This window comes from Podarcis raffonei, chromosome 12, assembly GCF_027172205.1.
Source record: "Podarcis raffonei isolate rPodRaf1 chromosome 12, rPodRaf1.pri, whole genome shotgun sequence".
In the NCBI taxonomy this organism is placed as follows: domain Eukaryota; kingdom Metazoa; phylum Chordata; class Lepidosauria; order Squamata; family Lacertidae; genus Podarcis; species Podarcis raffonei.
In genome coordinates, this window is record NC_070613.1 from 33,048,375 (window position 1) to 33,062,195 (window position 13,821).

General features: G+C 36.7%; 1 protein-coding gene across 4 annotated transcripts in view; it reads right to left on the reverse strand.

Moving 5' to 3' along the window:
* SNX13 (sorting nexin 13) overlaps positions 1-13,821 on the reverse strand; it is a 65,137-nt gene that overhangs the window by 28,405 nt on the left and 22,911 nt on the right. For all 4 annotated transcript variants that reach the window (XM_053359146.1, XM_053359147.1, XM_053359144.1 and 1 more), the window contains exons 4-10: positions 12,890-12,979; positions 9,718-9,839; positions 7,379-7,500; positions 6,287-6,388; positions 5,752-5,840; positions 3,060-3,143; positions 2,104-2,242 (exon numbers count right to left, since the gene is read on the reverse strand). In XM_053359146.1, coding sequence (XP_053215121.1) covers positions 2,104-2,242; positions 3,060-3,143; positions 5,752-5,840; positions 6,287-6,388; positions 7,379-7,500; positions 9,718-9,839; positions 12,890-12,979 — 748 coding nt within the window. The remainder of the gene's footprint in view (positions 1-2,103; positions 2,243-3,059; positions 3,144-5,751; positions 5,841-6,286; positions 6,389-7,378; positions 7,501-9,717; positions 9,840-12,889; positions 12,980-13,821) is intronic.

Genomic DNA, 13,821 nt, shown 5'->3' on the forward strand with positions numbered 1-13,821 from the left:
AATTGAGAGCATTTGCAGATGACTTAGTCTTGACGTTACAGGAGCCAGAATCTAGTACTAAAAGGGTTTTAGAACTAATTCAAGAGTTTGGTCAGGTGGCAGGATTCAAATTGAACAAGTCAAAAACTAAGGTTTTAGAGAAAAACTTAACATTGACTGAAAGAGAGAGGTTTCAGAATGAAACAGGTTTGACTGTGGTTAAGAAAGTGAAATACCTGGGGATTAATATGACAGCTAAAAATGGGAATTTGTTTAAAGATAACTATGAAAAATGTTGGACGGAAGTGAAAAAAGATTTAGAAATTTGGTCAAATTTGAAGCTTTCCTTGTTGGGTCGAATTGCAGTCATAAAGATGAATGTATTGCCTAGAATGTTGTTTTTGTTTCAAACATTGCAAATTGTGGACAAGATGGACTGTTTCAAGAAGTGGCAGAAAGATATTTCTAGATTTGTCTGGCAGGGCAAGAAGCCCAGAATAAAATTTAAGATATTAACTGATGTAAAGGAAAGGGGTGGATTTGCCCTGCCAGATTTTGAACTTTATTATGAATCAGCAGCATTCTGCTGGTTGAAAGACTGGCTGCTTCTTGAGAACACAGACATTTTGGATTTAGAAGGTTTTAACAACGTTTTTGGGTGGCATGCATATTTGTGGTATGACAAGGTTAAAGCACATAAAGCATTTAAAAACCATATTGTCAGGAAAGCATTGTTTAATGTTTGGATTAGATATAAGGATTTATTGGAAAATAAAACCCCAAGGTGGTTGTCACCAATGGAAGCGAAAGCTCAGAAAAAGCTCAATATGGAGGCCAAATGGCCAAAATATTGGGAAATTTTGGAACAAGAAGGAGATAGACTGAAACTGCAGTGTTTTGAGAAACTAAAAAACAAAGTGCGAGATTGGCTTCATTATTATCAGATAATGGAGGCATATAATTTGGATAAGAAAATCGGCTTCCAGGTGGAAAAATCAAAATTGGAAACAGAACTGTTAGAACCTAAAACGAAGATTTTGTCAAAGATGTATAACTTGCTGTTGAAATGGAACACTCAGGATGAGACGGTTAAATCTGCTATGATTAAATGGGCACAAGATGTTGGACATAACATTATGTTTGCTGACTGGGAACAGTTGTGGACCACAGGTATAAAATTTACGGCATGTAATGCCTTAAGAGAGAATATTATGAAAATGATATACAGGTGGTACATGACCCTAGTCAAGCTTGCAAAAATTTATCATTTGCCCGACAATAAATGTTGGAAATGCAAAGAAAATGAAGGTACATTCTTTCATCTTTGGTGGACGTGCCCTAAGATTAAGGCTTTCTGGGAAATGATTTATAATGAATTGAAAAAGGTATTTAAATATACCTTCCTGAAGAAACCAGAGGCCTTTCTTCTGGGCATAGTCGGCCAATTGGTGTCAAAGAAGGATAGAACTTTTTTTATGTATGCTACAACTGCAGCAAGAATACTTATCGCAAAGTACTGGAAGACACAGGATTTACCCACCCTGGAAGAATGGCAGATGAAGATGATTGACTACATGGGATTGGCAGAAATGACTGGCAGAATCCGTGACCAGGGAGAAGAGTCAGCGGAAGAAGATTGGAAGAAATTTAAGGACTTTTTACAGAAATATTGTAAAATTAATGAATGTTAGAATGATGTCGGATAGAAATTAAGTGGTTTCCAGCTGTAATGTTTTGAGTGATATGGAAAAAAAAGGTGCAGAAATAGGTTAAAAATTACTGATAAGGATTTGCTGAACTAACAATTTGAACTGGAATACAAAAAAGGGAGGCATGAGGAGGTCGGGGAAATATGTTAATGAAAAATAAGTATTGTGAACTTTATGTGTTTTTAAACTTTTTTGTATTTTTCTATTTTTTGTTATTTTTTCTTTTTGATTCTTTTTTATTGTATTAACTTTGAAAACTCTAATAAATATCTTTTTAAAAAAATGAAAACACACTTGCAAATATGGTTTTTCCTCCATGCATCAGCTCTCAAACTATAAAATTCTCAGTCCTTTACATATTTAAACCAAGTATGTTATTGATGCTTTAATTTGCAAATGTAATTTAAATACTAACCATCTCCAGCTGTATCTAAAGATCGAAGATACTGTAGTTCTTCTGCTGCTTTATCCCTTACTGCTTCCAACTCCCCTACTTTGTCACTTACTTTAATAATGTTCATAAAGGCCTCATAGTTGCAAATTGAATCACGAATCTAATGAACATGGAAAAAAATAATACATGTTAATCTACTGTTTCTCAAGCAGGCTAGACTGATATATCAAGACATAGTTCCTTTTAATGCATTACAGTCCAACCTTCCTTTTTAAGTTCCCCTCAACTGGGTGTTCGTTAAATCTTCATATTGGACCTTCTAAGCAATAATCTTCACTCTCCTGTTATTAACATCGAATAATTCTCCTAATTTCAAGCTATGTTCCACTCCTACTAATGCTGCTTCAAAAAATTAGGAAGTATTACCTTGAAAAAGATTAACAGCACTGGGTGTTTTTTTAAATGATTGCACTGTCAACTTCTACAATATATCTGTTGTTATTTAAGTATATTAAAAAGTGAGAACATAGTGGCTTGGGTCCCTTCTCAGTTTTAACCAGTTATGCTTAACTATGTTTTACAGGTGAACACACAGTATGATGCTGTATCGAGCAAAGATTGCAGCTGCTGCAACCCTGCTAACAGCTACGTCATGGTTGAGATTAGTGTTACGTCTAAACCCAGACAAACCATGTGAGGTAAACTAACAACAAACCCTAACTGTAAGTTTTTTTTGGGGGGGGGGGTTGGAGTGGGACAGACTACAAGCCGGGGGTCGGATGCAAGCACTAAGCCCAAACATTGCTTAGCTCCTTGCAGTGTGCCAGGAATGGAGGAGAAGCAAAGTGGGTGTATCATCATCAAGCTTTGCATGCAGCTTTAATTCCTAGTTTAACTCTGGTTTGAAGTGACATGTGTGTAGTCCTATGTGCGTAGACAAACATTCTAAAGATACTGTTCAAGTGTAAAAAGCTTACCATCCATATGAAATACTGATTAATATAATCAGGATCACTGAGCTGATTTATTAATGGAAGAAGAATTCCTCGAGCAAGGATTTCCTGAAAAATAAAGAACAATAAATTGGCCACTCCTAAACTAAAACAAAAACTAATGCAAAACAAGCTGAATAAAAAGAAAATTAAACAAGAAATAAAATTCTCTATCAACATTTTCCAGAAAAAAATATTCCAGAAAGCCACTTTTTGAAGCCTTGTCAGCTTCAAAGAGGCAGGTTCGTAAACCTATACTGTCATACCTTGGTTTTCAAATTTAATCCATTCGAAAACCAAGGTGCAGCTTCCAACTGGCTGCAGGAGTGTCCTGTGGCCAATAAGAAGCCGCGCCGGATGTTTGGCTTCCGGAAATCGTTTGAAAACTGGAAGAATCACTTCCGGTTTTCAATCGTTCAGGAGCCGAAACGTTCGAGTTCAAAGGTGTTTGGCTTCCAAGGTTCTACTGTATTTATATCCAAACTCAAACTGACATAAAAGCACCCAAATAGAGCAGGCTCATCTTCCCTTGATTCAGAGACTGCCAGTAAGGCCAAGCTCCTTTTACTCCATGCAATCATAATAATGGGGGCGGAAGGCGGGGAGAGACAGAAAGACACACACACAGAGAGAGAGAGAGAACAGGGCTGTGTCAGTTCCATCCCGACTCCATCAGCCCAGCAGCAACCCACCCACCCCCGCTCCACTATCGAAATATTAGTAAAGAAAGGTGAATCCTGCTGAAGGCATGCAGAAGCTCATCATGATCTGGAATGCTCAATGATCACATGGAGTGCCTACATGTGTTCAGCAGGCTTTTCTATTGCAGACATCTCAACACATAGATAGGGAAGGGAGAAGGGGAAGCATTGCTGGTGGTGAAGGGGCAACAGGCACAGCCTTGTTCTCTGCCTTATTGCAATCGCAAAAGGGCTCACGTTTAGCAAGGTAATCTTACAAATGTCTTGTCAGGGGTAAGAAGCAGCTGAGCTGCTCAAACAGGAGATAAGGGTTTAATTGTCATAGCTGGCGACTCTGCAGAGCTGGAGAATCCTAGTCTTATTAGCAAGTTCTGCTTTGTACTTAATGGGATACAATAGAAGATGCGACCTCCCTCTATAGCACAGGGAGAAAGGTTCTCAAATAAACCAATATTTGCAGAACCTTCTGACTGATTCTCCAGTGCAACCTACCAACCAATATAAATTCCTTCCTCCCCCAATTTATGATGTGACTGACAAGCAAGAACTCTAGGGCTTAGGCGTCTTGAAAGGCTTGCCACCACAATTCCAGCTCCATCTTCAAGTCAAAACATAACTAAATATGTAAGTTAAAGATGGAATTCCTTTCTGATCTGTATTCAAACACGAGGGAGCGAGAAAAGAATAAAGAGGCAAGGTTGAAAATAGTACTGAAAAGTGTAAGGAATTCTAATAAAACAATAAATTGCTGAATGCATTTCAGCAGCAACCTTCCTCAGGGGAAATAAATAAATTACATAAATTATGTAATTTATTTTATTTATTTATTTAATTTATTTGCGTAATTTACGTAAATAAATTAAAATAGTGCAGTTCTATACATGTCTATTTAGAAGTTTAGAAACATTAATTCAATGGAACTTATTTTGATCAAGGATTATATTAATTTAAAAATATTACCATACAGCAGTTCTTATGTGGTTTGCTGAATGCACATGTAATTAATTTTAAGATTAAGGATTAATTTTATTAATTTGCTTACTTTTAAAGATAGGTTTAATATAACTAATGACTATGAATACCATATACATGTTGCATTGTTAACATTTTAACATTGTTTAAATTACGATGGTTCATTCATTGCCCAAGGAAGGTTTCCACAGTCTACTGGGCAAATTAATATTCTGTTAAAGCTTTTCAGTACTATTTTCAGGCTTGCCTTTTCTTCTTCTTTTACGCTTCTATATTTAGAGTTAACTGACTGTTTGGAATTAGAAGTTATTTCTCTCTTAAAATATCCTCTTTCTTCTGCTCCTCCAAAAGGTAAAATACTGTATGCACCCTTTGTATAACAGGCGTGATCTAGCTCACCATGAGTGAAGCAGCTCCACCCATATGTCCAAATGCCCTTCCTGCCCTGGTATGTGTATTAGAATACATATGGAAAGGCAACATAAGTAGTAATAACTTCATCTAGCCTCCTCTTGGACATGACCGGCTGGCCATCTCTTAACAGCAAACACACTGTGAGTGAACATGAGCATTTACAAGTGATAAGTATACATGTCTGGTGGTAGTGGTGGCAAGGAGGAAACTGGGCTTTAGTTGTGGGAACATTCCTTGCTTGGGTACCCAGTGGTGGACTGAATCATGCCATTTCATTTTTAATGGTCTTTTTAATCATGCCATTTCATTTTTAGTTGTTTTACACACCACATTCATATTTAACAGAGCAACACTATATGGCCTACTCAGAAGTGAGTCTCAGAAATGAGGTAAGTAGATACAGGATAGCAACCTAAGTCATTTATACCTTAAAAACAGATTGACTGAAATTAAACAGAATTGCAAAAGCTTTAATTACCAGACAGATCTAGATATAAAAATCTAATGGTGCCTGATTATATAAACATCATGCAATTCCTAGGCTAAGGAGTATTGGACACTCCTGGAGTAGGGTAGGAAACTAAATTTACCCTGACAAAATATCTCATGATCTTGTTCTGGAAGTCTCCAGGAGGTAGCAATAAATACAGTAAAACTTCACACAGATCCCTTAGGAATCCTAAAGGTACAAGATATAAAAGAAAACAGTGGATAACAAAATCTAATATTGTGTTAAACATATTCCTTTCAAATATTTTAAGCAATAATAGAAATCATTATATACTCCAATAAATGCCACCACCACATTTTCTATGGTAATAATCCAGAAAATCACTTCTTGGTAATAATTTTCTAGGAATACAATATTAGGTTGCAATATATAATGTACAGCCACAAGTCTCACTTCTAAACTAATAGAAAAGCATTTTATTTTTCTGTTACAAATACATTATTCCTACTTCTAATTAATAACAAAATTCAATGTCAAAACTATGCAGCAGAAGTACACTTAATTGAATACGAGGGATTAACAATGATCCACTTAGAAATCTCAGTTTATTTCTAGGAGACTGGTTGCTGCTCTAATTTAGTCACAACGTAACTGAAGAAAGCAAGGGGGGAAACCTTCTTCATCTTTGGGAGATGTGCAGACGAGATCACGACAGACTCTCTTTTCCGTTTCAACTTCAACTTCAAAAAATGTATTTACAAGGTCTTCTGCCCCATCTAAATAGAATTGGAAAATTTGAGCACATCAGCTGCACTGAGATTCTTTTTCCAAATGAACCTCTATGAGAAACCTCTTAACTATTTAAATATAATTCTGCTTAGCAATTTAATTTTCTTTTCTCATCTGTGACAGGATATGTATTTCACAATGAGGAAAATCTTAAAGCTCAGTTCAGTGACTACATTGTGTGCACTTCCACTACAGTCAAAACAGAACTCAAGAGTTCCAAGCCAGGAAATGGCCACAGCAGGGACTCTGGTCCTTGTGTTTGGTAGCATACACAAAGAATAATCACAACTGCTTTCCTTGAAAATGGAAGTCTGTGTGACAGGAAGCAACTGCTCTCTCAACCATTAGAGTACAGGCTGTACTGTAATTTGTATTTCTGATACCATAAGTTTCCAGTTTAAGTACTTAGTTCTTTCAATAGGGAAAATCACCAGAAGACCAAATCTATTGCATCCAAAACCAGTGAATCACCTAATCTGCCTTTTCAAGCAGACTTATGTTAGCTACCAGTCAGAATACATTTATCTAGACAGAGAAAAGAAAGCTTCTACTGCGGAGGAGCATCTATCTTGCCCAATGACTTCTGTTAAGACAGAAGAAGGCTGGCATACAATACTGAGCCCCCACAAAGATAATTTCCTGTTCCCTTTGCTTCCCTGAAAAACCCTTCCTGGGGAGCAAGAGAATAGGAAATCAGTAAGGAAGATGAGTGGAGACAACTTGCACTCTTGTGTCAAACAATGGAACCCATAATGTTTAAACCTGATATTTATTTATCACTAGTAGATACATATTTAATGCCAAACTAAGGCACTTGTGGCAATTAAAACCACTGTAAAAGAAGATATTGCACACACTAAGCTCTTATCTGTAAGATAACAGCAACTGAATGCATTGAGAAATAGCTGTAGGCTACCTTTTACACAACTCAATTAATTACAAATTTTAACACAACATATGAAAGTTGTAGGCATTACCTTTAATCTGATCCTCTTTCTCTGTTATCCTTTGCTGAGCTTTTCTGAATACTCTTAGATGAGTGGTAAAGTCATCTACGAGCCGGGTGGTAAAATAAGGCTGCCAATCTACTTCTTTTGACCTTTCAAAATAAAGAAATACTACATAGACATAATGTTATAAAGCAGACAGACAATGCAATTCTAAACATGTTTTCTCAACAGTAAACTACATCGTGCTCAATGTAGTTTACTCCCTAGTAGCTTAAAGTTTGTTTGGAGAAGGTTTTTGTCTGTTTTGTTTTACAGTGAACTGTTTTAGGAGAGAGGAATTATGATTAGCATGTAATATTAGCATGTTGTTGGTTACAAAAAATGAATCCAAATAATAACAATTCCTTCCAGTACTTAAGTTGCACATAGTAGAATACAACAGTAGGTGGCAACCTTACATAAAAATGCTGTTCAAGACCTCTCAAGCACATGGATGAGGGAGGAAGGAATCTAGAAAGCTGTGATCCTAAAGTAGACAGCTTTGATCAAATTGGCCAGGAGGATCAATGCAGAGATCAGAGCAGGGGCTTGCTCCAAAACTGTGCTTTGCTGAATTCCCATTCTCTTACGGATTTCTATGTAAGGTGGTCTGAACGTTGCCTGTCTGTTTCTTTTACAAGTTATTTCAGCCACCTAAGAGCCAGTACAAAGTGTGCTGGTCTCCAGCCATCACGTGTAGAAATCAAAATAGCAAACGTCATTGGGTCTTGATGGTGTGATGTTACTCTCAGGGAAACCTTGCATACATTTCATGCATTTTACACTCAATTGCCCCTAAAACTAAGGGGATGTCCAATTACTCATAAATATGTAAAATGTACATTAAAATTCCTTATAGTGCAACAGCATGTCATCCAGACCCATCACTCTCAGAAAGACTTGCTGCAATGATTTCAACTCATGTGACGGCAGAAATCTCACATATAATCAAACAACTCATAAGCATCTGGAATTACTTTTTAAATACATTGAAATATGACAGAGATGCAGCCCTTGGACCACTTCATGTTCTTTTCTAAATTTTTATTTCATAAACGTCTGGATTTTAAAGGAAACATATAGTTTTGTCTTTGAAAACCCATGCAGAAACATCATGGAATGGAACTTTGTCCTATCCCATGACAAACTGGCCCAATATTTTTTTTCCTGGAACCATCCCTATTCCAGAGAAACAAAACAAAACAAAAACCAATCCAAAATGTATGACATAATGATCTGTAAGTATTAGTAACACCTGGTGAACAATCTAACCATTCAACAACAGAAGGTTATTATGTTAAAACTGTTTTGTGTAACACAATAAAATGTGTACAGTTATGTGAAATAAAGTATCTGAAGACGTACTGGATCTAAATAAAGACTCCCACCTAAAGAAACTTGCATTTAATGCCTAAAGGGAGATCAAGGAAGTTTGATATTGGGTTAGAAGCAGATTAATCTAGTTATACTCCTACTGAAACCAAAAGGATTTAAATCATGACAAATGATTCACATTTATTTCAATGAGAACTAAGTACAACTAACCTACTGTGGCTCCAACCTATCTTTACATTTTTAATAAATGCTGAAAATATGAGCTGGAAAAAGATGTCCAACTTCTTCCTGCTTGTGAGAACAAGCAGTGAAACCACTTATTATATTTCAGTGAGCAGAAGTGAGTAATGTTAACAACTTCCAGGATATGAAGGGTCATATTTCACAGTATAAAGATGGTAATATTTGGCTGAATTTCACAAGTTACACAGCACCTTATTGCCACTTAAATACTTTCTCATTATGAGATGAAAAAGTGGTTTCTTTGATCAGTAAACTGAAACAACAAAATAAGTTCATAAGTTTCTCCTACCATTTGAGATTCCAACAGTTGTTGATCATCATATGAAATGTCAATTACTTGTATACATCCAGGGATATCTCAGTTGGTAGAGCATGAAACTCTTAATCTCAGGGTTTTGAGTTTAAGCTCCATGTTCGATAAAATATTCCTGCACTGCAGAGGGTTAGACTAGACAACCTTTGTGGTCCCTTCCTATTCTACAATTCTATAATTCTAGGTCGGAACCTATGAAATATTCCCCTCTTTAAAAAAGCCAAGTTGTCCTTGTAAGCAAGCAGCTGTAACACAAACTCACAAAACATGATATATGTGTGCAACCTTTTGTGATACCATCTGTTTTTATTGCATGCAACTTACTGATATATTTCAAGGAAGCATTATGAACCATTTTTAATCTACTTTGTAAGCTACTGGGATAATTTTAGGGAAAGCTTTTGTGATTTGTTTGAAAAACAAAAGTAATTCTTACCTAGAAGAAAACTGAATTAGTGCATTTTGGAGAGCTTGCCTGATTTCAAGAAGAAAAGATTCATCGTCACTTAGTGTGTAATACCAATACTGGACATAGTCACGCAAGGAAAACTGGATAACCTAAAATTGTATCAAATTAGATAAATAAAATATTAAAACATTCATGTGTGTAATTGTTTCTACATTAAACAAATAATGCTTATAAGGGCTAAAGTTGTGATACTGGCCTGGTTCACACAACACAGTAAACCAAAGTTCACGCAACTTTGTGGTGTGTTTCCCTCCTTCCTGCTAGCATTTGGAGAAAAAGAACTACGATCCTTGGCTTAGCATTATATCTGAATTAGGATTCATGGTTTGCTTTGCTCCTAGCAAACCTCAATCTGTAGCCAAGGTTTGTTCTTCGGTTGCTGACCATAGATTGTTAGGAGCAAAAGAACCCTCGATGCTTCATGAACAAGCAGTTAGAACCAAAAGCCCCATCTTAGGTGTCATTACTAGAACTTATCAACCGTGGTTCATCATAGCATGCAAATGAAGCCATTACTGTGCAACACAATTGTCGTTCAGAATGTGAGAAATTCGGAACACTAACATGAATCACAATTCTGGGTGTGCTCATGATCACAAGCACACTGCAGAGCTCTCCTGCTGCTGGTCACTGAACACATTGGCTCAAGAGTACTTTACCTTTCGTGTTCTGGATCATAGCCACTTGCTTAAATAAAGGCTCAGACCTTAATTAGGCTTATCAGAGTGAGGGGTTTTTTGGCCATTATCTTGATTTACTTAAAATCAGGTTGGTTACAGTTGCATTTATACAGCGACTCTTGGTAGAGTACATCAAGGGAGAAGGAATGTTTGTGCAGGAGAGAGAAGGAACATGTATTGCATGATTTCACAAGTCCACTCTCCAAATGTCTAGTTTATTCTACATCTCTGTTACATGACAATACTGAAAAGCTTTTTCTGACTAAAGTAGCAGTCAGTGCATTTTTAAACATGGCATACTTCACAATTCCTTTCCCCAAACCTACAGTGAACTGTGGCCACAGGTGCCTATGATGTAAAACTGCCATCAATAGTGTTTTCCAAATCTTACAAATAGCACCACAAGGCTTACTTTGCTTTTGATTTTAATTCCACAAATCTTAGAATTAAGCACTTACATAAAGGGGTTATGTTCTCATTAACAACAACAATATATAAAAGCTTGTTGTTGTTAATGAGAGCTTAAACGCCTTATGTATTTTGCAACAGTAGAGAATAATACAGGGGGAGGATCAAAGCTTGAAATGTTAAGACAAAACAGCAAACAGTAAATTATGCTTTAAATCTCCAGATATCCAAACTAATCTCAGTATTTGTCTAGGAATGATGTCAAGGACTCAGAGACACCAGATCATGAAATCCACCCAGTGCTAAGGCAAATTTACCACCCCTCTACAAAAACATACAAACCACACCCACACACCCCCACACACACTATGCAGAAGTTTCCCCTTAGCTAATGAGTACAAAAAGTACTAAAGTATGTTTCCCTCAGTAATCATGCTGCTTGCAAGCTTTGTAAGACTTTGAAAAAACCAGCAAAACTATTTTGCATTTTGAGTATGACCCAGGGCAAGCCTTGCATACATGTCCTCTTTCCTTCTCTTACTTAAAGTGGAAATAAAGGAGATTAGAAATCTCCATATCTGTTTGCAGCAAATGATAGTTTACAGCTTGGTCTGGGATCCTAGTTTTCTTTAACCATAGTTTGTTGAGTTTGGATTAAAGAGCAAACTGTGGTTTGCTGCAAAAAAAAAAAGGAATGGAAGCTTCTAATCCCCTCCCCTCATAAATGGAGAAGGGATAAGCAGAGTAGGGAGTATGCAAATTAAAAATTCATGCCTGTTCCTATCACTGCATTTTATAATTGATTGGAATGGTTAACATATATTTTAGCCCTGATAAAGAGTTCTGCTCAAAATTCATAGAGCATTTGACTCTTTTTGGAGGGGGTGGGGAACCATTTATTAAATATTTATGTCCTCCTTTACATCCACAAGTGCATTTCCTCAAGGGTGCAGCACATGTCCTTTCAAAGTATGAATTTACATTAAATATAATGTAAATATAATACAGTGTCAGAAAGACTTTAATTTCTCAAGTTCTAAAAACCAGGGAGCAAGCAAGAGTAGTGATATATGTTCCTTAATTGAGGAAACCACAATTCAATTCTAGATCTTGCTTGATGCTTCTGCAGTTCTGTGCCAGTTCTGTGCTATCTGTTTCTGGTTACATACATCAACCATGTCTGGGGCAAAGACCATAAGTCAAACAGTAATCATCGTCTGCCCCTTCCCCTCACCCTCCACTTCAACCAGAACAACCAAAGTCTACCTGGTGATAATTCAGAGCATAATCTAAGCATGTAGAATGACTGAATATAAACCATACATATTTTATAGTTGGCTTGTTTAGCAACTAACAACTGCTTTAGACCATAGTTTAGCATTACAGGTAAACCAGCTCTTTTAGTAAGACCTTTTGAAGTGGACCCACAACAAGGAATGCAAAAACAATCCGGACAAGGTATTATTTAGCCAGTTTATTCTCTTACATTTTAAACCCAGTTTTCTTCCATCTTGCATGCCACCTTGGGCTCCATGTGGTACTTTGGCAGACACCGATTCAGGGGCTAGCCAGAAACAGACCACCTTAGCTTCAGTAAGATGGTAGCTTTAGGCACCTTCAGGTTATACTCATGTACTTATGGGGGAAATGTGTTGTATTGGCTATCTACAACTTCAACACATATGTCAATAAATATATGAGACAGATGTGATCTAATGAAAACACTAATAAGTCCTTCAGTTCCTTGGGATAACAGTCAGAAAATCCAAGCCACTTCAAAAGGGGCTAACCACATTTAGGACATGATTTCTATCACCAGAAATAATGTGAAGTGTAAACTGGTCAGAGACATACCATATTCAAATAAATGTGATACAGCCCAGTATGCTCATTATTTCAGCCCCAAGGAGACAAGGAATAAGAACATATGTGTACTCAATACATACTAGCTTGAAAGTTCTCCTATTTCAGCATCCCACAAAATATAGCAAATGTCACAGAATATCATGGCTATAGTCTGGTTTACAATTAAATTATTTTTCAAAACTTACTTGTTGCAAAGGTTCATCAATTATATAGGCTCCAGTCAACCTCCTATCAATCTTAATAGGCTTGCTTTCCTGTTTCATTTCTTCTATGCACTTTGGGAGAGAATGGACACTTAAGTCAATTCATAAAAAAATTAAATTCTGACACATGCTTATGGTTTACAATGCAAAAAGGATTCAGCAAAGGACACACCTACTGGATTTTGTGCTTCTGCTTTGTCTATCAGCAACCCTTTGTGTGAGGATACCATATTTAAAAACCACATGGAAGTGCTGTTAAGGATAGCCATGATCAAAATCCACTGAGATTACAGAGCTTGTAGCAGATCCAGTGTTAAACAGTGCATTAATGTAGTATAGTTTTCATCAATACATTCAGACAGACACAAAAACAGATATATATCTAAGCATATTTTAATCAAACTGCAGGAGGACCCGACATTCAAGATTAAGTTTTAGGCAACAGCTTCTAGTTAATCCACTAAAGAGAGCTTCGTTGTTCATACCTTGTCTATCTTAGCAACTTAGAATCTAAACCAAAGGCGGCAAGCTTCCTGCATGTACTACAAGCACAAACTTTACTTCGTTTTTCAGTCTAAGACTATGAAAGTCCAATTAAGTCAGCTGAAGAAGCAGATGTATCAACTTAAAAAGGATGAAAGGTCTGGAATGGTGATCCTGCCAGGACAGACAGCAAAAACCACTTTGGGGCTAATTTGCAGAAAATATACATAAAACACAATATTAGAAAAAGAGAGAAAGCTAAACTAAGTGATATGCAAGATGTAATCCTGCATTTAATGTATCTGGGTTTGTGCGTTGCTTTAAAAATAGCAGCTGTACCGCTCTCCAATCTGGATTAGACCAGATTGAAATAAAGCACTAAACTCCTCTCTACATGCCCCACAGTCCCAAACCTGATCTACCCTGACAGA